The 23,190-nt window shown below is 44.2% G+C and overlaps 2 protein-coding genes across 2 annotated transcripts in view; one reads left to right on the top strand and one right to left on the bottom strand.

The window, feature by feature from the left end:
- Positions 1-23,190, top strand: part of ACAD11 (acyl-CoA dehydrogenase family member 11) — a 68,801-nt gene that overhangs the window by 27,203 nt on the left and 18,408 nt on the right. The window contains 6 exon segments of the mRNA XM_019508710.1: positions 60-166; positions 626-752; positions 3,826-3,903; positions 6,543-6,681; positions 6,769-6,876; positions 11,146-11,244. Coding sequence (XP_019364255.1) covers positions 60-166; positions 626-752; positions 3,826-3,903; positions 6,543-6,681; positions 6,769-6,876; positions 11,146-11,244 — 658 coding nt within the window.
- ACKR4 (atypical chemokine receptor 4) lies at positions 14,778-22,919 on the bottom strand. The gene is made up of 2 exons (XM_019508859.1): positions 22,254-22,919; positions 14,778-16,796 (listed from the first exon to the last, which is right to left on the bottom strand). Exon 2 carries the CDS (start codon positions 16,786-16,788, stop codon positions 15,727-15,729), a length of 1,062 nt encoding a protein of 353 aa, XP_019364404.1. The 5' UTR covers positions 16,789-16,796; positions 22,254-22,919; the 3' UTR covers positions 14,778-15,726.

Genomic DNA, 23,190 nt, shown 5'->3' with positions numbered 1-23,190 from the left:
TGCTAATCCAGTTTTAAACAGGCAATTATATTCTGCATGGGGTTTTTTTTTGGTATTAGGGTGTTTATGCTAGATTTCTACTTAGAAATTCTGCGGCAGAGGATAGCTGTGAGTTTGCTGAGATGGTAAAACCCTTGGCAGAAACGGGATTAAATCTCTCAAAAAGGTAAGAGCTCTCTAAAAGGTGTGGCTAATGCAAGTAAAAGCCTTAGCAGCTTCGTTTTATTTGTTTCCTTAAATACTAGTTGCAGCCTGGGTATCAATAGTTAACTACTCTTGGTTTCTGTTCACAGCCTTTGTGGGCAGTTTTATTCTTAAACATAAAGAACAGCAGTCCAGGTCCAAAGCTTCCTTCCCTTATGCAAGGAGGAAGTATGAGAAGGAAAAAAACTCTGAGGACTGCTCTCATTCTTATTACCTCCAACTACAGCCCCACATTCTGCCTGTCCTCCCTTCTCCGTTAAATCTTTCAGCTGGTACACACACTCATCCACAGAAATGTCATACCTGTCTTAGATACCCCTGAAGAGGTAGAGCACTTGCTATACTTGGTTTCATATGAAGGAGTTTGTATTGGTATTGGGAAAACCTGATTGGATTTATGAACTTGGACTTTGTTCTTTAGAACATCTTTCACCAGTGAAACGCAGCCCAGAAGTACAGGAGAATTGTTCCAGCAAAGTAGGAAAGGTCAGCAGATTCTGCTGAAGGTGAAGCAGTTCATGCAGCAGTATATATTTCCAGCTGAAAAGGTAAAAGCTTTTGTAGAACACGTAGAGTGTTCTTTTGTACAGAGATGCAGAACTTTCTTTACAGCTTGTATCCTCACTTGTTTTAGGAACACCAAATCAGCTGAGTTTCTCAATTTATTGTAATGTTTGCAAATTATTAATATAAGTCAGATTAATCAGAGTTTATTCAGTGAACTGTGGACTAAGTTATAACCAGCTAGCTCTTGTAGTGTGTTGATTTGCAGTATGTGCTATTACAGCATCTTGCCACTAGGTGGAAGGGTAGCATGTTGCCTACAACAAATAGGTATCTTTGGCCACGCAGTGTTGGCACTGGCTTTACCTTGGATGTTTTCCAGGGAAATCCTGCACCCTAGATTTGAGACAGTTACACCTGTATAGGGAGGTGTATCCTGTCCGCTTCTTATTCACACAAGTGCAACCACAAAGTGTATCCATGCCGTAGGTATGAGCAGTGTTTTGTATTTGCATTGTTGTGGGAGGGAAATGTGAGGCTTATTACTGTTTGCCTCTTGAGTTTTCAGGATCACTTGTTTCCTGTGGAGACAAAATTAACTGTTTTAAGAATACTAGAGCTTAATTGTGTCCCAGAAGGAAATACTGTGCTGGAAGGTTGCTTGTTCCGGAAGGGCACTGTTGTTCTTAAAAATGTTGACATTCACACAGCTCTTTTCCAGTAAGCATATAATAATTAGTACAGTTCTGTAATGTACCATCATACCCTGGTGTCTTGTCATCAATTAAAACTTGACATTATATAATGGAAATGGCTATGAGAAATATATCATTTGAGGGAAAAAAGTGAAAAGAGTCCAGAGCGCATGATCAGAGGGCAGGAAAACAGGCCATATGATGAGAGGCTAAGAGCTATGGGACTCTTGAGCCTGGAAAAGTGCAGGCTCGGGGGACCTGGTGGCTACCTGCACGTATATAAAGAGTGTACATCAGGATCTGGAGGAACGCCTGTTCACCAGACCGCCCCATGGAATGACAAGGTCAAATGATCACAAACTCCTCCAAAGCCGTTTCAGGCTGGACATAAGAAAGAACTTCTTTACCGTCCGAGCCCCCAAGACCTGGAACAGAGTGCTGCCAGAGGTGGTGCAAGCACCTACTCCGGACTCCTTTAAGAGACATTTGGATGTTTATCTTGCTGGGATCCTCTTACCCCAGCTGACTTCCTGCCCCTAGGGCAGGGGCTGGACTCAATCTCCCAGGGTCCCTTCGAGCCCTGATGTCTATGAAATCTATTAAATCTTTCCCTGTAAATCAAAGTGGTTTCTTAATTCCCTGCTCCAAGTGAGAATTTGAAATGAAAGTTCCTATATCTAAAAGATTTTCTTCAAGGTCGGTTATAACTAGTGCTATTTTACTCTGAAGAAAATCTGCTGAAATGAAAATGTACCTTCAAAAAAAGAATACCTATTTCAGGGATTGGCAACCCCTGGCACACGTGCCAGAGCATCATATGCAAGGCCATTTTTCTTGGCACACCACAGGCAAGCCAGACTCCAGGCAGCTTCTGCCAGCAACTGCTGAGAGCCTGGGTCAGCTGCAGCTGGGAGGCTGCAGAGAGCTACATGGGGCTTCACACACATAGAACTGGTGCGCCTCTGGGTGCGTGGCCAGGAAGAGGCCTTGGGCAGAGCAACCCTGGCTTCTCCCCCACTGTCCACCCAGAGGCACATGTGCAGCTGCTGCCACTATGGAGCCGGTGCTGGAGCTGGAGAGCCTGGCACAGCTGTTTTTGCAGCCTCCTGGCCACCTGCTACAGCTGCCCAGAGCCCGGGTCAGCTGTGGCAGGCAGCTGGGATGCTGCAAACAGCTGCCTTGGGCTCTGAAGCCCCAACACGGGCTCTGTGGTGGTGGTGAGTGCACGCGTGGCTTGCAGCACATGACAGGGAAGGGGCTGAGGCAGTGCAACCCCAGCCCTTTCCCCACTGTCCACCCAGGGGCATGTGTGCAGCCACCGCCAGCAATGAGGATTGGGCCCCTTGCAGCTCCCTGATCTCTGACACACTAAGTTTACGCATGGGTGGAGGTTAGGGTGATTTTGGCACTCTGGCCAAAAATGTTGTCAACCCCTGCCCTACATGTTTCTGGAAAACAGTGTTGTCACTTTGTCAAGACAGGGATTTGGTAGTCAGGTTTTCCATTTCTGAATAGAATAAATATTTGGTACTGTTCCTGAATCTGATTCACTTTCTTGCCTTGTCTACGCTTCATAGTTTTTGTAGCAGAGCTCAAGTTCTATAGAACTTAGACAATTTAGGCATAAATAAGCACTATGGCTTTGATAACTCAATCTTTTTATATGATAAGTACAATGCTTATCTAATAGAAAAGTTGTTGGAAAATTCCTTGAGAGTCTAAATGAAAGGCAATGTAAAGTATCATATGAAAGATTGTAAAAAGAAATATTATTTTAAAACTGCTGCCCAGAGAACAAAGTTTTGCATTAGGATTATTGAAAGAAGCACAGCTGGATAACTGCCTAATTGCTAGCACTTGAAATGATTGATTACAGAATGCAAAAATTACAATTTGTTTAAAGAGAAATATATTCTTCTCACTTCTGTCACATAAAAAATATTTAAAATGAATAACTAGCTTGTATCCATAAATTGTGCACCAGGACTGCTTTCTGCTATGCTAACGAAGTCAGCCAGGTTTCAAATGTTAAGTGCTATTTTGTTGGTGCCGTTGTTAATCTACAAATGTCCTTTTGGCATAAGTACCAGACATAGCTGGCTTATTCATATCTGCAGAAAATGGAGCTTCCAGCACTCTTGGTAAGTGTTTTGAACAGCACTGAGTTAATTTCGTATCTGAAGTGCGGTACTTTGTAAAGCGTCTCAAGCTTGTTTTATATATATGATGAATTTATTTTAAAATCTTAATTTACTTATTCTTGTTTTAAATCATCTACGCTACCATACGATAAAAACAAATCTACTTTGGGTAGTTATTGATATGTTCCTGGGTTTGTGAGGATGAGGGGGAAAGTTTATTATTGCTTTGTCTTGTAAGACATAATTATTTAACAAGCAACTTTTTGTTGTATATATTTTAGGAAGTGGCAGAGTACTATGCTAAAGATGAAAATTCACTGGACAGATGGAAGAAACCAGTAGTGATTGAGAAACTAAAGGTAGTGGTTAATAAACATCTTGACTGCATCAGTGAAAATTGATCTCCTGTTGTACTCAGCCTTGTTCAGGCTGCAGCTGGAGTACTGCATCCAATTTTGGGCTCCACAATTCAAAAAGGATGTGGAGAAGCTTGAGAGAGTCCAGAGAAGAGCCCACGTGTGTGATCAGAGGTCAGGAAAACAGACCTTATGACGAGAGATTGAGAGCTATGGGACTCTTCACCCTGGAAAAGCGCAGGCTCAGGGGTGATCTGATGGCCACCTATAAGTTTATAAGGGGTGTTCACCAGGATCTGGGGGAACGTTTGTTCACCAGAGCGCCCCAAGGGATGACGAGGTCAAATGGTTATAAACTCCAAGACCATTTCAGGCTGGACATAAGGAAGAACTTGTTTACTGTCCGAGCTCCCAAGGTCTGGAGTAGCCTGCCATCAGAGGTGGTTCAAGCACCTACTTTGAACGCCTTCAAGAGAAATTTTGATGTTTATCTTGCTGGGATCCTGTGACCCCAGCTGACTTCCTGCCCCTGGGGCAGGGGGCTGGACTCAAAGATCTTCTGAGGTCCCTTCCAGCCCGAATGTCTATGAAATCTATGCAATTAAATGAAGGATGAATCAAATGCCTTTTAAAAAAATAAATACTATGTTAAGAATATTTTTGCACAGCAGGTAGAGGGTGGAAGTTTTTTTTTTTCCCCCCAAGGAAAAAAACTTCCACCCTCTCCCTCCCCTGTGCAAAACGAAGTTTCTTTTCTACCTAGGAGAACTTTTACAGTCTTTGAATTCTCCTCAGCCTAATGAAGGGTGTTTGGACCCAAACGCTTGTAAAAAAAAGAAATTGTTTGCTACTATTTAGTTAGTAACTGAATCTGTTTTTTAGGAAAATCAAAGCAATTTCTGCCCTCTTTGAAACCTTCTGTTTTAAATGCCCACATCAGTGGTTCTCAACCTTTTTAGACTTGAGGCACTTTCCATAACTTATGTGAAATGAGCATCACCTCATTTCAAAAAGAAGTTTATTACAGTACTTACCTCCTAGCAGAGGGGTGGGCAATGGTGGTAGGGCAGTGGTGAGGCAGGGAGGAGTCTGAGTCTGCACTTACCTCCTTGAACCTTCTTAACTCTTTACACCTTGCATCACCCTTCAAAGGATTTTGCTGTGCCTCAGGGTGCCTGGCACCTCCATTGAGAAGTACATAATACATAATACAAGTTGGCACTCAGCAAATTGCATTGGTCTTTATAATATGATGCTACTTCTCCCTTTCTGGCTTCTTTGAAGAGCAGTGTAATAATTAGCACAGCTAACATTCAAAGTATGATTATTGGCCCAAGTTAGCACTTACAGAAATGAATGAGGAGGCTCTTGCCTCCAGGCTCTTTGTGGGTTTACGCAGACATGATTGTCAGTTACATCTGAGTCACATTTTTAAGGGTTGGTGTGTTTTGTTTTTTTGGGGGTGGGGGTTTGTTTTACACTCCCTAATAGGTAGAAGCTTATTCATTTGTTTGGGGAAGAAACAATTGGGAGGCTTAGCTAGACTACTAGACCTGTGCTAATAGGGAAGTATTAGATTTGGATTCAGATTTGGCCAATGCGGAGTACAGTGGTTTGATTCGGAGATTTGGATAACTGTCCTGAATTGATTCGCCCGAATTGGCTTTGGAAGATTCAGCGCTGATTCAGAGAGATTTGGTGATTTGGCCATAGACTATGATGGGAAGGGGACTCAGGGAAAGATCACAGTCACTGGCCAGCTACAGATGTCAGTCTTCCCCCCTGCCCCCGCTCTCCCTCCTTCTCAGTGTCTGTTCCCCTGAATGACTGCCTTCCGAATCTCCAAATCTTTTCCGAATCAATTTGGAGGGTTTTTTTGGTTTCCTGATTTGATTAATGTTTGGTGATTCAGCATCTGAGTTAGGCCAAATCTTCTCTAAATCGAATCGGAGACCGAAGCTTCACATACCCGTATAGACTACTATTCTTCTCCCACTTTGTAAAAGATTGTAATTTTTCTTGTGTTGTATCCACTTGAAAAGACATGTAGCAAAGTGTGTATAGGTAGAGGTCCTCTTTTCAATTGCCTCTATGCTGGAGCCATCTCAAAATGGAGTTGTGCTTTGCAGGAATGTTTTATGCTGAAACAGCTAAATCTGTACTAATTTAAAGAGCACAGATTCTAAAGCACTAATAAAAACAATATGCTTTGATGTTCACGGGCATTCTGGCTATAACGCTTCATAGAACAGGTAGATTTTTTAGCAGGTTTTAGAGTTTTTTTTCTTTCTGTTTTTTTCCTGAGACTGTAGGAGTATAGCATATGGTACAAACTAGTTTAAACTTTTTATAGCTGTGTAGAAGAAAGCAGAGAGTGGAGAGGAGGCTAAGGAAATGAGTAGGGAGAGTATGTGGGAGGAAATGAGGAAGGTGTAAACAGAGAGAAAGTTAGGAAGAGTCAGCTGTGAGAGGGAACCTGAAGTTTATGTCAGAGAGAGCTAGTCACAGGAGAGATTTGGGCAAGGGGAGACATAGTCAGACTAGAGGAATAACATGATTGACCAGAGGGAGAGAAACACATTGTGAGTCAGAATTTAATTGCGTAACAAATTGCTGATTATTTATCTAACACTTTCTGACAGGAAATGGCCAAAGCAGAGGGTCTGTGGAACCTTTTCCTGCCAGCCATCAGTGGTCTCAGCCAAGTGGACTACGCATTAATTGCAGAGGAAATGGGAAGGTCCTTCTTTGCCCCAGAAATTTTCAACTGTCAGGCACCCGGTTAGTAAATCCCTTTCCTTAATCATGGTGTTGTGAACATCTTATGCTGTATGAATTATATGTTATACATGTTCTCATTTCTCCTAGACACTGGAAACATGGAGGTCCTGCACATGTATGGGACTGAAGAGCAAAAGAAACAGTGGCTTGAGCCTCTTCTTCAAGGGAAAATTAGTTCTTGTTTCTACATGACAGGTACATTTTTCTCCAGTTGAAATCTATAGGGAGTTATATGTTGCATATTCACAATAGTGCTTGTAGAGCAATGCAAAAACACAAGTTTTTTTGTGTTAATGACTTAGATTCAAGCATCTCTACCGTTGTTTTAAACCCATATGTCTACTGTAAGTGGTTGGGTTTGATCCTGCAAGATGCTAAACTCTCTCAGTCACCACCAGCAGTAGCTGCCATTTCCCATAGTTAGATTAATTATTACTAATAGCATTCTTTGCCTCAAGTATAACTTCACTCTTGGATTTTTTCTAGTAGTAAAATTACAAATAGAATCTGCAGTACATTTGCCCTCCTCTGTGAAGTGCCTTGAGATTCCTTGATGAAACATGAAGGAAAAGTGTTGTGTTTAATCATTAGTAGTTGAAATGGTATGATTGTTACACGTCACATGTCAATGACAGTTCATCTGCAGTTCCATTGGTTGCATGTCATACAGAAAACAGTCACCTAAACCAGAGGTGACTAAGATACAGCCCACAAGCCAGATCTGGCCCATGAAGCCATATCATCTGTCCTTCCTGCTGCCATGCAGCACACACTGGAACTGGCCCTGGGTGGATCCTGTCTGACATAGACTGAAGGTGTGCAGCCAGTTTGGAGCGCACTGCATGTGGCACCTGCACCAGCCAAGCCCTGCAAGCTGGATCTGGGGCTGGATCCAGTCTGCAGGGCCAGGCTAGTGTGGGGACTACATGCAGCATGCCCCAGACTAGCCTGGTGCACCATATGCCAGGCTAGGCTGAAGCTTGTACTGTATGTGGCTTCTGTGCTAGACTGACTATGCACAATGGATCCAGGATCCATATCAGGCCTATAGACGAGCCCATCATGCCAGATGCAGCATACAGGGCTGATCTGGTATGGGCACCACATGCAGTGCATGTTCCCTTGCACTGTGTGTAATATGTGCTTTGGACTGGCCCCATGTACTGCACATGAGGCTGAGGCAAGCACATGCTGTATACGGCACATAGGGTGCAAGTGGCACATGAAGCTGGTCCAGGGCCCATGCTTAGTTTTGGCAGGATTTGATTTTTATTAATAAACATTGACTTCACCTGACACTCGCAGACCAATGGGGAAATATTTCCATTGGCAATCATCAAAATTTATAGAAAGGAGACAAAAAAAAAAATCTGAAACGGGTAAGGAAATCTGGGGCAAAATTATAAAAAAAACAGATAAAAATTTAATTCTGCCAAGGCTACATGTTCTGCATGTAGTGCCTATAGTGGACCAGCCCTGTGGGCTGGATCCAGCATGTGAAGCCTGGTGAGTTTTACACCCCCGACCTAAACACATTACCTTCCTGCATGGTAACTGCATCCCTTTACGCTTATGTATTTTATATTATTGCCAACCTGTTCAGATCTACCTGTCTGAAATTAATGTGCTAGTGGAAGCTGTTGGTGCTGATCACCTCTGAAAAACTGGCTCTCTTGATATAGGAAAACAGCTTTTGGACACCCATTTTGAAAATTTGGCCTACAGACTTAAAAATCAGTCGTGCAAGGATAAAGTCAGAACAAGTTGAGAAGGGAGAGGCCCTTACTCTGCACAGTGCTGTTCATGTACAATACATTGCCAAAGGAGATGTTCTTCACTAAAGATCTGAAAGGAAATAGGGTATTGATGAAGCAATATGATAACGGGAGGTTGGTTTAAATAATAGGAGCTTCAAGGGAAGTGTTTTATGCTATCACTGAGAACACTCTGTGAAGAGTGCCAAGGCAGCTGGTGTTAGGAATACAGGACAGGGAATAATTTCCAAAAATTTTTTTTGCTCAAGCTTGTTAAGACTATTTGAGTGTTTTTCTCATCCCCCTCTCACTAGGAGGCTGTTATGCAACTTCAGTGTTCTGATGGGCAGAAACCTTATTTTGATTTACAGCCTACATCTATTATTAGCTAGAATTACCCTTTCTCCCAGCCTTTACCTCGTATCCAGTATGTTCTTTTCATGATATGACAATGACCTCCATGTAAGAGAGGAAAGCATGGTGTTATAATAGGTCTAGATTACTGGTGGGCAAAATGGCAGGTCCAGCCAGCAGCCGGACTCTATTTCCCAGCAGCCCCTGCCTGCATGGCTGGGGCCAGTCTGCATGGAGACCCCAGTCATAGCTGCGCTGTGATAGCGCAAGGCTGGGATTGTCATGGAGACCAAGCCAGAGCAGAGCCATAATCTACTTCCTGCGTGCCCCTGCCCGGACCATGCAGGCAGCAGATTGCAGTGCTGCCCTGGCCCTGGACCAAGTTACCCCTGCCTCAAGTTCCCAGTAGCTCTGGAGCAGCCTCCTGCCTTGCTGCACACCCTGCCAGTGCGGTTAGGGCCAGGCTCCATGACAACCCCAGCCATGCACTATCACAGCACAGCTAGGGCTGGGGTCTCCTTGGAGACCAGCACCAGCCATGCAGGCAGTGGCTGCTGGGAAATAGAGTCCACTGCTGGCCAGATCTGGCCCACAGGCTAGACCAGTGATCTCCAGCCTTTTTAAGTAGGAGATCACTTTTTGAGTTAAAAAGCACCCCAAGAACTACTGTGTGCCTCTCCCCTCCACTCGCATCCGTCCCTGCAGGTCAGTCTGTGGGGAGGGAAGTGGGGGAGCAGGTCGAGGTGGAGGGAGAAAAAAATTATTTGGGGGTATGCCCTCACCCAGCAGGTAAGTCTTTGGGGAAAGGGGTAGGGGGCAGGGAAAGAGCCGTGGGAGAGGCAGGGCAGGGCAGATCGAGGCCCCAGCGGTGAGGGTGGGAGCAAAGCACAGGCGGGAGCAGGGACTTGAGGGGAGTGGAGCCCTGGCCAGGCTGAGTGGTGGGACAAGCAGAGGCCCGGGGGGCACGTGCTGGGGCAGGACGGGACGCGGGCTGGAGCCACGAGTGGCTTGTCTGAGGGGCACGCAGCCCGGGAGAGCATGGGGAGGGCACGTGTCCCCAGATCTACATGCGGGGTGGGATGGACTGGGGCCCGGGTTGCGCTAGGCTCTTCTTGGTGGGGGTGTTGGGCCAGGCTGTGCTTGGGCCAGGCAGCCATGGTGCTGGGAGTTGCAGCATCCAGCAGGGGGAGTTGCAGGCACCTGAAAATTTGACCCAGCCCACCCAACCCCCCTTCCCAGTGCTGCTGCCTAGCCCAGGCGCAGCCCGACCCAACATCCCTGCTGGGAAGAGCCTGGCGCTGCCTTCCAACCCCAGCCTGCCATCCTCACCATGCAGATCCCCGGCACACGGCTCCCATGCCCTTGGAGAAGAAGGGTTGGGGGGACTACAGCGAATTTTCAGGTGCCTGCAGCCCCCATGTAGCTCCGCTCCCAGCACCACCGCCCGCCCTGAGCACAGTCCAGCCCAACATCCCTGCCGGGAAGAGCCCAGTGCAGCCCTGGCCCAAGCCTGCCCCACTCCGCATGCACATTCAGGGGCACATGCCTTCCCAGGGTGTGTGTCCCACCCTCCCCATGCACCCCGGACGAGCCGCTTGTGGCAACATCCTGCACCCTGCCTGGGCTGTGCAGGGCCTGCCCCGTCCTAGCGCAACTTTCTGTCTTACAGCTGCTGCAGCTACCTGCACTATGATGTGTTTGGGGGAGAGTATGTGCCCCCCCCCCCCCCGAAATGTGCGTGGTGGAGGCAGCTGCTGTTGCACACTGAGCTTTGCACCCCAAGCCCCACTGCAGCTGGCCTAGGAATGGCTTGATGCCATGTGCGTCCAGCCGCTGGGCTGAGCCTCATCCCCAGGCCAGCTGCAGTGGGGCTCGGGTTGCAAAGCCCAGCCTGCAACGGCAGCCGCCTCTACCGCATACAGGTGAGGGGGCATGTGCCCTCTGGGGTCTCTGCTGGGGTACATGCAGTGGCGGGAGCCCTCCCACCCCCCTGTGCCTCTGGACAAGCTGCCGGGGCTTGATCCTCCCACCATCCGCCTGCCTGGGGCCCCACTCACCTCACCCCTGCTTTTGCCTCTGCTGCACTCTGTCCCTCACTGTGGGGGCCTTGATCTGCCCCCTGCCCCTTCCCTCCTCCATGGACTGACCTGCTGGGCTGAGGGGGTGGGGTGCATGCATGTATGTACATGTACACTCAGCCCACCCCAGCCTCAGATCAACTCCCAAGAGGCTCTGTGATTGACCAGTTGGTGACCACTGGGCTAGACTTTGCCTGCCCCTGGTTTAGATGTATGTGTTTATACATTAAAACTACAGTATCACCACTGAACTTACTCAGAATGTATTTTATAACCAGAACCAGATGTTGCCTCAAGTGACTCCACCAACATGGAATGCAGCATTGAGCGAGATGGAGATAGCTATGTAATTAATGGCAAGAAGTGGTGGAGCAGTGGTGAGTTGAATACGGGTCTATAACAGTGACTAAGACTCAAGTTCCCTTCAGATTTAGTAAAACAAAAAATACTTGTGCAGTTTTTAGAGCTAAAATTATCTTCCTGCTGCAGCAGCATTGGGCAGAGTATAAAATGGTGGGTAGGGTGGTAACCAGATTTGCTTTTTATTCATGAAAGCCAAGTCTTATTCTGCTAAATTAAGTGCACTGCTCTTTGACAGTTTTTAATCCTTTTCAGTCCTTAGATTTCATAGATTTTTAGAGTCAGAAGGGATCTCAGCAGATCATCAAGTCCAACCCCCTGCCCTGGGCAGGAAAGAGTGCTTGGGGTCAGATGACCCCAGCCCCAGGTGTTTGTCGAGTCTTCTCTTAAAGATCTCCAGGGTAGGGGAAAGCACCACCTCCCTTGGAAGCCCATTCCAGACTCTGGTCATCCTTACTGTAAAGAAGTTCTTCCTAATGTCTAATCTAAATCTGTTCTCTGTCAGTTTATGGCCATTGTTTCTAGTTACCCCAAGGGCTCCCTTGGTAAACAGAGTATCTCCTATACCTTGCTGCTTCCCCCGATGAATTTGTAGATGGCTACCAGATCCCCCCTCAGCCTTCTCTTACAGAGGCTGAAGAGATCCAGGTCCCTCAATCTCTCCTCGAAGGACCTTTCCTGCAGGCCCCTAACCATAGGAGTGGCCCACCTCTGGACCCTCTCAAAGTTATCCACATCCATCTTGAGGTGCGGCACCCAAAACTAAGATTGAAAAGAACAGTTGTCTATCTTTCCATTAGATAACATATGATTTGGGAGTTTTGTCTTTTATATGTTTTGCTTTTCTGTAAAGCTCCCTTTATCTTGGCCCCTTGTGTGTGGGATTACATCATAGAGAGTTTCCTGCATGTTTATTACAAATGCTTACCTGTTTTTTCAACTACTGTATGTTCTTGATGGATTATCCCTTGTCAGACTGCTTTCTGTCCCACTTCCTAGCTAGATTTATAACTGGTGAATATCCCTGAATGTGCAGTACAGTCACCTTTTACCACAGTGCTTAAATTGACTCATGGCCTTGCTTTTATTCCTGCTCCTTATCATACAGTGGGCATGTCTACACATGCCAATTTAAGGTGCTTTAGCCTGATTTAAGGCGCATTAAGGATGCACATTTACACATGCATGCCCCTGATGCAGCTTAAAAATGGTGATTTTAGGCTAGTTGGGCATTTTTACATGCGTTGTGGGACGTGGTGCCAAGTGCTTTAATTAGTGACCTGTGTTGATTAAAAATGCTTGCGTGTCATGTATCAGCGTCCCTGTGTGTCCCTGCACTGGAGAAATGATGGCAGGGCACTTTGAACTAAAGCTTATCGAATGTGTTTTATTTCAAAGTGCCCTGCTGTCATTTTTTTAGCGTAGAGACATGCTGGGACGCTGATGCATGTGATGTGGAAGGTTGCCAAAATACATCAATTTCCATGCTCCAGCAGACTCAGTTAATTGAGTTTGCTCCAATGTACTGGATTTCCAGCATGTTAGGGCAGACTCTGCACACATTTGTAGGAGGAGCCCTCCACACCTAAATTCAATACTTGCATAAAGCAGATATCAAATTTAGGTGTGAATAGCTAAATCACATTAGCGAAGATATAGACATGCTAATGTGCGTTAACACGGCGTGTGTCCACTGACTTGGGATTAACTTTAGTCCCAAGTCAGTCTACACACCTGCATCAATGTGCATTAGCATGTGTGTGTAGACACATGCCTAAATAGCCTTAATATAGCTAGCATGTGTTCTTTTCTAAATAGCTGCTGTACAGCATTTGCTGCTGTATAAAGTTGTTTAGAAAAGAACATGTGCTAGCTATATATAATATAATTATATTATATATAGCTAGCACATGTTCTTTTCTAAATGACTTTATACAGCAGCTAATATACAGCAGCTGCACATGTTTTTTTTCTAAATGACTTCATACACATTAATATTAATTCACCTACAGTTTCAACATCACTACCAAACCTCAAACCCCAGGCCTGTTTTGAGCTGTAGCTGTTCCCAGAGATGTATGATACCATTTTAAGCATCTGCATCTTCATGCAGTAGTTGAGCTGACAGTAGTTGATTGTTGCAGTTCAAATACTGCCCTAAGCATCATGTGGACTCATGACAAGAATAATTTCTGTCTTTGAGAGCTGAGATTTGTATTGGCTTTTACTAACTTTAAGTAAGCATTAAAAATGTAGATGTGCTGTGGTATTTTTACTGCACATGCTTGAGCAGACTCTACCCCTTGAAATAATAGCCTGTGGATGTAAATGTATCCCAGATTATTTCTGACAAACTAGATCCCTGGGTGTGGGGACACTACTGAGATTTATTACAAGTTAAGGCAGCAGCTCTTATTGTATAAGTTAAAAAGACTATGATAATGCATAGATAAGCTTAGGGTGTGATTCTGACATATTTGAAGTGCCCGAGAACTGTATACATGCAGTAACATCAGCCAAATTATATTTTAAATAGCAACATTAGTGCATTGCTTTAAAATGTGCAAGCAATCAGCCAGTGGTAGCTGAGAGCACTAACATGTCATAAGAGTTGGCTGTTAATAGCTGTATTAAAATTATTTGATCTTTAGTTCTTCCCAGTGGAGTCAACAAAGTAATCTTTTTACCTTTCAGTTACGTCATTTCCCCCCTCACTCCCCCAGCCAATGCATCTGTTTCCTGCTCTGACATTTTTTGCTGTTTACCTCCCTTTCTAGAGTTGGGAGCTTGGTTTGTAGCCAGCAGACCTCCTGTAACATACCTGGAACCTAGTAGTCATTACCTTTTATCTTCTGTATGAAGCACATGAATGCTTACTAGGAGTGCTTGGGGCATATCCAGTTAGATCTACTTTCATTACCAAACGTATATAAACAGACTACAGAGAACAAAAGAAAATCAAGTGTAAAAGAAAGTATAATTCTTAAATACTTCAATGCACAATTATATGGACAGTTTAAAAATTACTACTTGTGTTAGCTATCACAGAACAGTATTCATCTCATTCATTCCTTTCTAAATGACCAAAACTATATCTGCCTTTAGGTCCTTCACTCCACTCATTGAGGATAAATATCCTCTTGCTTCAGTTATTTCTACTCCGTGAATTAAACCTACAAAGATTGGTGCCTAAATTGCACCAGTGAAATATTCATAGGGACATGCAGTACAATTTACATACCAGAATTGTTCTTTTTATAAAACACAATAAGGCTCTATGTCCTAAATTAGGTTATAAGTGACACCTATAAAATGTAAGACCCAGTGGGTGCATCTACATGCAAAATTAATTCAGCGGAATAAACTCTGTCACAGTTTGCACTGGAGTTTATTGCTCCCGGGTGCAGTGTTTACATGTGCACTCAGGACTGCAGCACGTTGAGCTGGGGAGGAGCAGCCTCAGTTGGCAAGGGGCTCTAGCCTGCCAGCCCGGGGCTGCTCCAACCCAGCTAGTAGGGCCACATGTGTAGATACTGATGTTTTACTGTGGAGCTAATTAGGCAACTGCAGGAAACATCTTGTGTAGATGTGCCCTTTTCCTTACATCTTTTAGTCTGAGATTTTGTAAGTCTACAGAAAGATGAATGGTTTTGCAAGAAATGACAAAACCTAGGCCCCAGTAATCAGCTTACATGAACCAAGAATTATAATGAAGTACTTGGCATGTGTCTATAATGGGAAGTTAGATTCTTTGAAATATGGTCCAAGAAAAATATTATAAAAAAAGAATTTTATATAGTTATACAAAAGAAGCTTTTTTTTTAAATATGCCACCTGCATTTGTACACAGAGAACAAATACCTTGCTGTTTTCTCTTGTTTCTGAGAAATACCAGACATTATCTACTCCCTTAGTGCAAACCTGCAAGCCCATTTCTGAAGTGACAGTTGAGGATAAATGGAACTGCAGACTCAGGGAAACAGTTTAAATCAGGGAGTCCAGAAGTGGTTTTGCGATACTTATCTAGAATGTTTGAGATACATATCTAGAATGTTACATTTTAAAGGACGTAAGGTTAGTTACAGTACTTTTTGCTTTAAGATGTTAAATAGTCTTTTGCTGGTGATTTTTCTTTCCTTCCAACATACTGAATGTATACTTGACATGTATAATCGCTTCATCCCTCGTCAACTTAATGGCAGTACAGACTGCTCCGTTTAATATTGCTTTTTCATGGAAATTCCTGTTGTTCCCAATACCTTTTCCACCTTCTGTTGTTTCACGTAAGTTTCCATTGTTTCTAATACCTTTGCCATATGGCTTTTATTTTTATACATTTTGACCTTCTTCACAGTATCTTGGCAGGTTGTGCCAGAACATCATTTGAGACTTAAAGAGTAATTCTTGCGTGGAAATTGCATCAAGGAAGAGAGATACCCCCGGAAGCGGTAGTCTTGGATTTCCTTTTGTTACGCAGAATATTTAGGCTGTCATAGCTGCTATATTGAAAAGCTGCTTGTTTCTGCTGTCTGATTGTCATAATTCATCGAGATCTCTTCAGTCATTTCACTGTGTCTTCTCCTCCAATAGCCATATTTTTTTGCTGATTTTAGAATGTGCATTTTAAAAGAGTCTCCCAGAAAGACATACAGAATTGGATTCAGGCAGGTGTGAAATAAAGCTATGCTTTTGGTTATCTGAAGTGCAACATCCATGGTTTTACTCATGTTACAATCTGTAATCAGCAAGTAGATGATATCTATGGCTCGCCAGAACTTTACTATGTTATAAGGCAGTTGGGTGACAATGAAAACAGTTACTACTGCTAGAAGAACCCTGATAGGCCTACATTTTTTAACATTTGGAGACCTGAAGAGGACTCTGGCCATAGCTGAATAGCAGGGCACCATGACTAAGAAGGGTAGCATGAAGCCCAGCATAATTTCCAGGATTTGAATGATTGCTTTGAAGGATTTTCCCATGTCTACTGTAAACACTGGTAGGCATTCATACCTGTCATTGATATCCTTGGCCGTGTTAAAAATCAGTTCAGGGATACTCAGTGAAATGGCAGTCATCCAGACACAGAAACAGGTTATGTTGCATTGCTTCCTAACTCGTCTCTGACTTTGAGGTTTGGAGATGGCATTATATCTATCTACACTAATACAAGCCAGAAATAGCATGCTTGAACTGAAATTTGTTGTGTATAATGCAGAAGTGAGTTTGCACATGATATTTCCAAGCACCCACCCCTGAACTGCACTTGCAGCCCAAAAAGGAAGAGTGAATAGCAGGAGCAAATCAGCAATTGCTAAGTTCATGATGTACATATCTGTCTTAGTCTTTAGTTTCTTACAGTAAAAATAGATTGCCACTACTAATGCATTCCCAGCAACTCCAACAATGAAAGCCAGTGAGTAAAATACAGGCAGGAACACTTTAGTGAATTTTCTCACTTCCTCTTTTTCACAAAGTGTTTCAAACTGATCATAATCTATAGTAAAATTTGATTCAGCTTCATCGTAGTATTCCATTGAGTTGTTTCCGTCCCACACCATGGCAAAAGCTGCAAGACAAAAAATCCAACTTAATTGCATGTTTTAAAATGGCTCGTAGAGGCTTGCTCACAGCCTGCGGATTGTATACATGTGTAAGCTAAGTACAAATAAATATGGATATTACAAATATACATGACTATAAAATCTCCAAATGAACATGTCAATGATAGTTCATTGGGGGGGGGCACTTTATTTTTCTATCTGTTTAAAGATTGTCTGCTACATATGAGGAGAAAGTTCTGAGAGAAGCCTTTGGTACTACCACCTTATGCACAATGAGGAATACTGCCTGTTCAGATCTGAGCGGCAGATGTTTTTTGTGTGTGCAGTTGTGATATGGTTCAGCAACAGTTGGGTTGTGGTTGTATGTGTCTGTGTGACTGAGATCTCTCTGTCTTGCATAAGATTTCATTATGGGAAGTGGTTGCCTAATGGCAGTGGAATAGTGTATGGCATGGTGATTTCATTAGTAGTCTGTATGATTATATTGGCCATAAGCATGAAGTTCCTTACCATGTGCAAGCTTTGACTGTGTACTTGGGAGCAGGCATTTAAGACAGAAGATTTCACTTAACATTTAGAGTCCTTTGAGGACTCTTACTGCATGTAAAACTGCGTGCAGCCACAGTCCAAAACCAAAAGTGTGAGCAAATGCATTGAGTATTATGCAGCCAGATTTACTTAATCGTTAAGTGCATGCTGTAGATTTTATCACAAGTCTCTCTTTTTGCCATTTAATGTAAAGTTTAGATGATCTTGTCTGCATCTGATAAACAACTTACTGCACAATTTGTTCATCTCCTTTAATTGTGTAGTATTACTAGCTCGTTGAAATTCCATCCAGTATACGCTGAGGTCAGGTAGTATGTTATTGTCTTTAAAAAATGTGCATTCTGTTCAGCAGCTTTATTGGAGTTGATTATGGTTGTTTTGGGAGTGAGGGCAGGCTGTCATTGTGCTTGGTCGGTGTTACTTCAGTTTATTTAACTTATTCCAGGGTTCAGAATATATTGCCAAATATTATTGAAAACAGACTCTTCTCCGACGCTTTGCTGAAGCTGACATTTCTTCTTTTGCAAATTAGAGACAAGTACTTCTGATATTTTTAAGTTAAATATCTGCCAAATCTATAAACACAGTCAGCTTCCAAAAATATTTTAGAAGTTTTAAATCTTTTAATTTGTTCATCTGTTTATAGCAGAACAGAATTTCAAAATGAAAATCTTTGTTTCTCAGTTTAATTTGAGGTTTGTATTGAATTGGTTTCAATAGTTAGCGACAAAATTGTTTTCAAATTAGTATTTGTTGAATGTTTTTTAAATTATGGATTGAGTTTTATAGTTGGAAGGGACCTGAGCAGATCATCAAGTCCGACCCCCTGCTCAGGTCCCTTCCGTTGACTTTGGTTTATTTTTAATGTCTCTTTGATGATGTGTATTATCAACACTTCAGCATATTTCCTGTATTAGTCATTAACCAATTCCTTTTTATATAAACCCTGTAGAGAAGGAGAGATTACTAATGCTTTGATATAGGATGTAAGAGTACATTTCTTTCTGTATAGTTCTATTTTAGGAAAGAGATACTGCTAGATGTATATTTTACACCAGGCAGTCTCCATTAGTGGAATGCTTTCTCAATAACAATTTACAGGAAAAATTCAGAAGTGAATAACTAGTAGTGTTCCTGTTTTACCAAAGGAGAAACTGAGGTACAGGGAGATTAAGGCAACTGAGAAGTCGAATCCAGGTGATTTAACTTGCTTTACCATTCACAGCACAGCTCATCTGGAAGTGATTGATTATACTGGATTATTAGCAGATTTGCTTAAAAGCAATATAATAAGTGAACAAACAATGTCAGGAAAACTGATTCAGACTCTTTAAGTGCATCATAAGAGCAGAGAGGTTATAAGAAGGAACTAGTTTAGATGACTAATCCAGCTTTAACTGAGCTAAATTTGTAATAAACAAACAATATTACACAGTGACTATTTCTTGTTCTTGAATAATATTCCCATTTGTTGATGTCCAACTTTATTAAAATATATACTAGTAGACATGTTGTACATCTTATACAAATCATTCCAAAAAGATACCATTTTTGTATGAATGCAATGTTTCTTTAAAAAAACCACAACTTTATTAATGAATCCAACTTGTAACAAATTTAACATTTGAAGATAGATCCAGTCCCTTAAAATATACATATAGATATATAACTTCCATTAACGGTGTTTCCTTTTCACAAGTCTGTCCACCAGCTAATGTTCTTTCTTTCCTTCTCCCTTTTAATCTCCTTGGCTAGGGACAAAAGTTACACATAAACAGGTTTAAGTGATCAGAAACTGGTTTAAACTTTCAACAGAGCAAAAGTTCAGTGCACATAAACTGCTTTCAAAATGGCTAAACCTGGTTTAAGATAGGGGTGCACTGATAAAGATTTTATTGGCCAATACCAATAGCCAATTATTAACCAGCCATACTGGCCAATACTGATCTGATAATCAATTTACAGGAATGCAGCCCAACAGCATGGAGAGCACATCCTGCAGGTAAGTCCGTGGTGGGGAAGGAGCATGGGGAAGGGAAGGGATGTGTGGGGGGACAGATCAAGGCCCCCATGGTAAGGGAGGTAGTGGAGCAGGGGCAGGACAGGTGCTGCCCAGTCAGGTCAGTGAATGCAACCCCAGGACTGGGAGCAGGATAGAATTATGGGCGGCTTGTCCAAGGAGTACAGGGAGGGTAGCTCCCAGCTGCTGCCTGCACCCCCGGGGGAAGCATGGGGGGTGGGATTCATAGATGCTAGGGTTGGAAGGAACCTCAACAGATCATCTAGTCCTACCCTCTGCCTAGCTAGGTAGGAAGGAGTGCTGGGGTCAGATGATTCCAGCCAGGTGCCTATCCAGCCTTCTCTTAAAGACCCCCAAGGTAGGGTCCTTGGGTCCATCACCTCCTTTGCAAGCCCATTCCAAATTTTGGCCACCTTTACCGTGAAGAAGTTTTTCCTGATATCTAGCCTAATTCTGCTCTCTGTCAGTTTGTGACCATTGTTCCTTGTTACCCCAAGAGGCGTCCTGGTGAACAGAGCATCTCTTAACCCTTGCTGCATCCCCCTAATGAATTTGTAGGCGGCTACAAGATCACCTCTCAGCCTTCTCTTGTGGAGGCTGAAGAGGTCCAGGTCCCTCAGTCTCTCCTCATAGGGCTTGTCCTGTAAGCCCCTAACCATATGAGTGGCCCTCCTCTGGACCCTCTCGAGTCTATCAACATCCTTCTTGAAGCACGGTGCCCAAAACTGGATGCAGTGCTCCAACTGCAGTCTGACCAATGCCGTATAGAGGGGAAGTATCACCTCCTTGGTTCTATTTGTCATGCATCTGCTGATGCCTGATAAAGTGCGGTTAGCTTTGCTGATGATTTCATCACACTAATGACTCACGTTCATCTTGGAGTCCACCATGACTCCGAGATCCCTTTCCGCTTGCGCTGCTGAGAGGGTCACTTCCCAGCCAGTAGATGTGCTGGATATTTTTTGTGCCCTAGGTAGAGCACTCTGCACTTTTCCTTGTTGTACTGCATCCTGCTGTGTACTGCCCACTTTTCTAACCTCTCCAGGTCTGCCTGCAATCGTTCCCTACCCTGTGGAATGTGCACTTCTCCCACAATTTAGTATTGCAAACTTGGACAGAGTACACTTCACACCCACATCCATGTTGCTGATGTGTCCCCTGGATTTGTGCATGGGCAAGGGCAGGCTGCCCACTGTGGGCTCGGGGGCAGGGGCTACGCCAGACTCTCTCCACTCCTCCCAGCACCACTGCTGCCGCCTGCCCCACACAGCTGAGCCCGCCCTGCCCCCCACCCTCTTCGAGCATAGCCTCAGCCTAGTCCCTGCACCGGGAAGAGGCTAGCACAGCCCCTGACCCCAAGCCAACAGCAGGTAGTCTGCCCTTGCCCTGTACACAAATCTGGGTGGGGGGCACATGCCACCCATGCCTCTTCCAGGGGTGCATGTAGGAGCAGGGACCTGCCTCCCCTCCAACTCTCCCCTGCACCCTTTGGGCAAGCTGCCCGTGGCCTCATCCTGGTCCCAGCCCCAGCCTGCCACTGCCCCGCTCCCTCCCTCACTGTGGGGTCCTCAATCTGCCCTGCCCCCAATGCCCCTTCCCCCCACAGACTTACTGGCAGGGTGCTGCTCTCCAAGCTGCCAGACTGCATTTCTGGCTGCAGGCACGTGGCATTCATCAGTGATGTTATCGGCCAAAAAAAAGTCAGTTGCCAATAATGTTATTAATTTTCCTGTTATTGGTGCTGATCCAATATGCAACCAATATATTGGTGCACCTTTAGTTTAAGATACACCTAGTCAGATGTCATATCAGACTTAACTGATTTAGATTAAACTGGTTTAAACTTCTGTCCCAGATTTCCTCCAACCCAAGTTAACTAACAGTCTCCTAGCATCCTAGGATGCTTTGCAGCCCAGAGATGGCCTGGGTTGTCTTCTTCAGTAGAGCAGGGCTAGTGCCACCCGCAGCTGTCACAGCTCAAGCACTAAAACCTCTGCTTCCTAACCTGCTTTCTGCTTGCACCTGTCAGCCTGGCGGGATAGGGGGCAGGGGAGACAGACCCCCAGGTACCCTAGCACTAGTCTGTACAGTGAAAGCAGAGAGAAAGCTCCATCATTGTGGGGGGGGAGTTGCCCCCTTCTGCCCTGGAGCCCAGCAAGTGGGGCTGGGCTTGGCTTAGCCCTGCCCCTTCCCCAGCTGTCCACCTTCAAGAGATTGGGGGAGGGGGAGGCACATCCCTGCAGCATGACACCAACCCCCCATCCAGGACTGCCTGGCACAGGGGGAAAGTCCTGCAGCCAAGTAGGTAGGGCTGTGATCAAATCAGCCCTGTCCCCTCCCGTGTTTGCCTCCAAGAGGTGGTGGGGGGACAGGGAGAAATGCACCCCCTCTACCCAGCACCAGCTCAGACTGGTGCAGTAACCTGTCTCTGTAGTTGAATAATGTAGCTTCCAAAATTCGGGATCAGATCCTGGTCCAGCCTTATATTTTCCTGGCCAACCCTTATATTCTCTTCAGTAACCGAGTATTTAATTAAAAAGTATCAAATCAAATAGAATTCCCCTTTTACTTAATTGTTCCCTGCTTCATTTGATCTATTTTAGAATATATACTATGTTGTTTTAATTTTGTGTAAAGTGATAGAATGGATAGTTCTATTGTATGTTTGTATCAACAGTTATAAACTATATAAATGTTATTATTTTATATACTATTGGTCATTTCATTGTGTTGCTTTAGTGTAAGCAGTGGAAGTAAGCTATTACTACTACTGTATATTCAGAATGCCATCACATAAGACCAAATTCCCAGCCCTTGCTGCTACAAGTAGGTTCAGCATATCACAATTGGTTTATAGCTTATTTAAAAACAAAATTAGAAAAAGAGAACTGACCTGAGTTTTGTCAGCAGACTGGTAACAGAAGTTGTATTTGCGAAGGATCACAGTGGAATGAGCTGTTTTGTGCTTCACTGCAGTTTTGTCTTCATTCCAGCACTCCACCCTTTTCAGCACCAATTGCACTTTCAGTTTGATTTGCATATAAAATTATGCCTTCCTGGAAACTAGCTGTCATAATGTTCACATGTAACATTTGGTATTCTCCTGTTTGTTTCAACAAGAAGGGAAGTGTTTCCATGAGAAATAGAAACTCTCTGTCATCAGTGTGCTCTGTTTTATTTTTGAAGCACATCTTCGTAAACCACTCCAAACAATTTTAAAACCCAAATAGGTATTTGGCCTTTAGGGCTAGGGACAGACATTCAAAAAAGCCTGAGCCTGAATTGATTCAATCTTTGCAGGTTAGTTTAACCTGGCTAGGTTAAACCAGTTTGTAATTGTGCAGACATCCCCTCTAAACTGAGGAAATTCCGGTATTTGCCTGCAGTGGCTCAGGCTAGAAGCCAGGGGGTGCTAGAGCAGCCCTCCTTTCCCTTTCAAAGGGCTGAGATGAGGGGGACATGACCAGGTCCCATCAGGATGTTCTGATTAGGGAGGGGTTCCCCCAGCCCTGCCAGGAGTTGATAACACAGTGTTTATCACACCTCTAACTCCGTGTTTATTAACCCATTAAGATGATTCTCGATCCTGGGCAAGCTGTTCGAGAAAATTATTCTGGCACGCATCCAGGAGGGGCCAGCAGGGAACGGCATGCTCAGGGGCAACCAGCATGGGTTCATCAGCGGCAGGTCCTGTCAGACCAACCTGGTGGCCTTTTACGACCAGGTCACTAAATCATTGGATGCAGGGGTGGCAGTGGATATAGTTTTCCTAGACTTCAGGAAGGCTTTTGATACTGTCTCTCACCCCATTCTCATTAGGAAGCTGGGGG

The sequence above is a fragment of the Gavialis gangeticus genome, unplaced genomic scaffold, assembly GCF_001723915.1.
Source record: "Gavialis gangeticus isolate Ggan-Ray unplaced genomic scaffold, GavGan_comp1, whole genome shotgun sequence".
Classification (NCBI taxonomy): Eukaryota; Metazoa; Chordata; order Crocodylia; family Gavialidae; genus Gavialis; species Gavialis gangeticus.
Note: the sequence above shows the minus strand (reverse complement) of the source record. Positions and strands in the feature narration are given on the sequence as shown.

Bases quoted from the DNA above. Each gene is read 5' to 3' on its own strand.
- ACKR4 (XM_019508859.1), bottom strand. From the start codon at position 16,788: ATGGTGTGGGACGGAAACAACTCAATGGAATACTACGATGAAGCTGAA.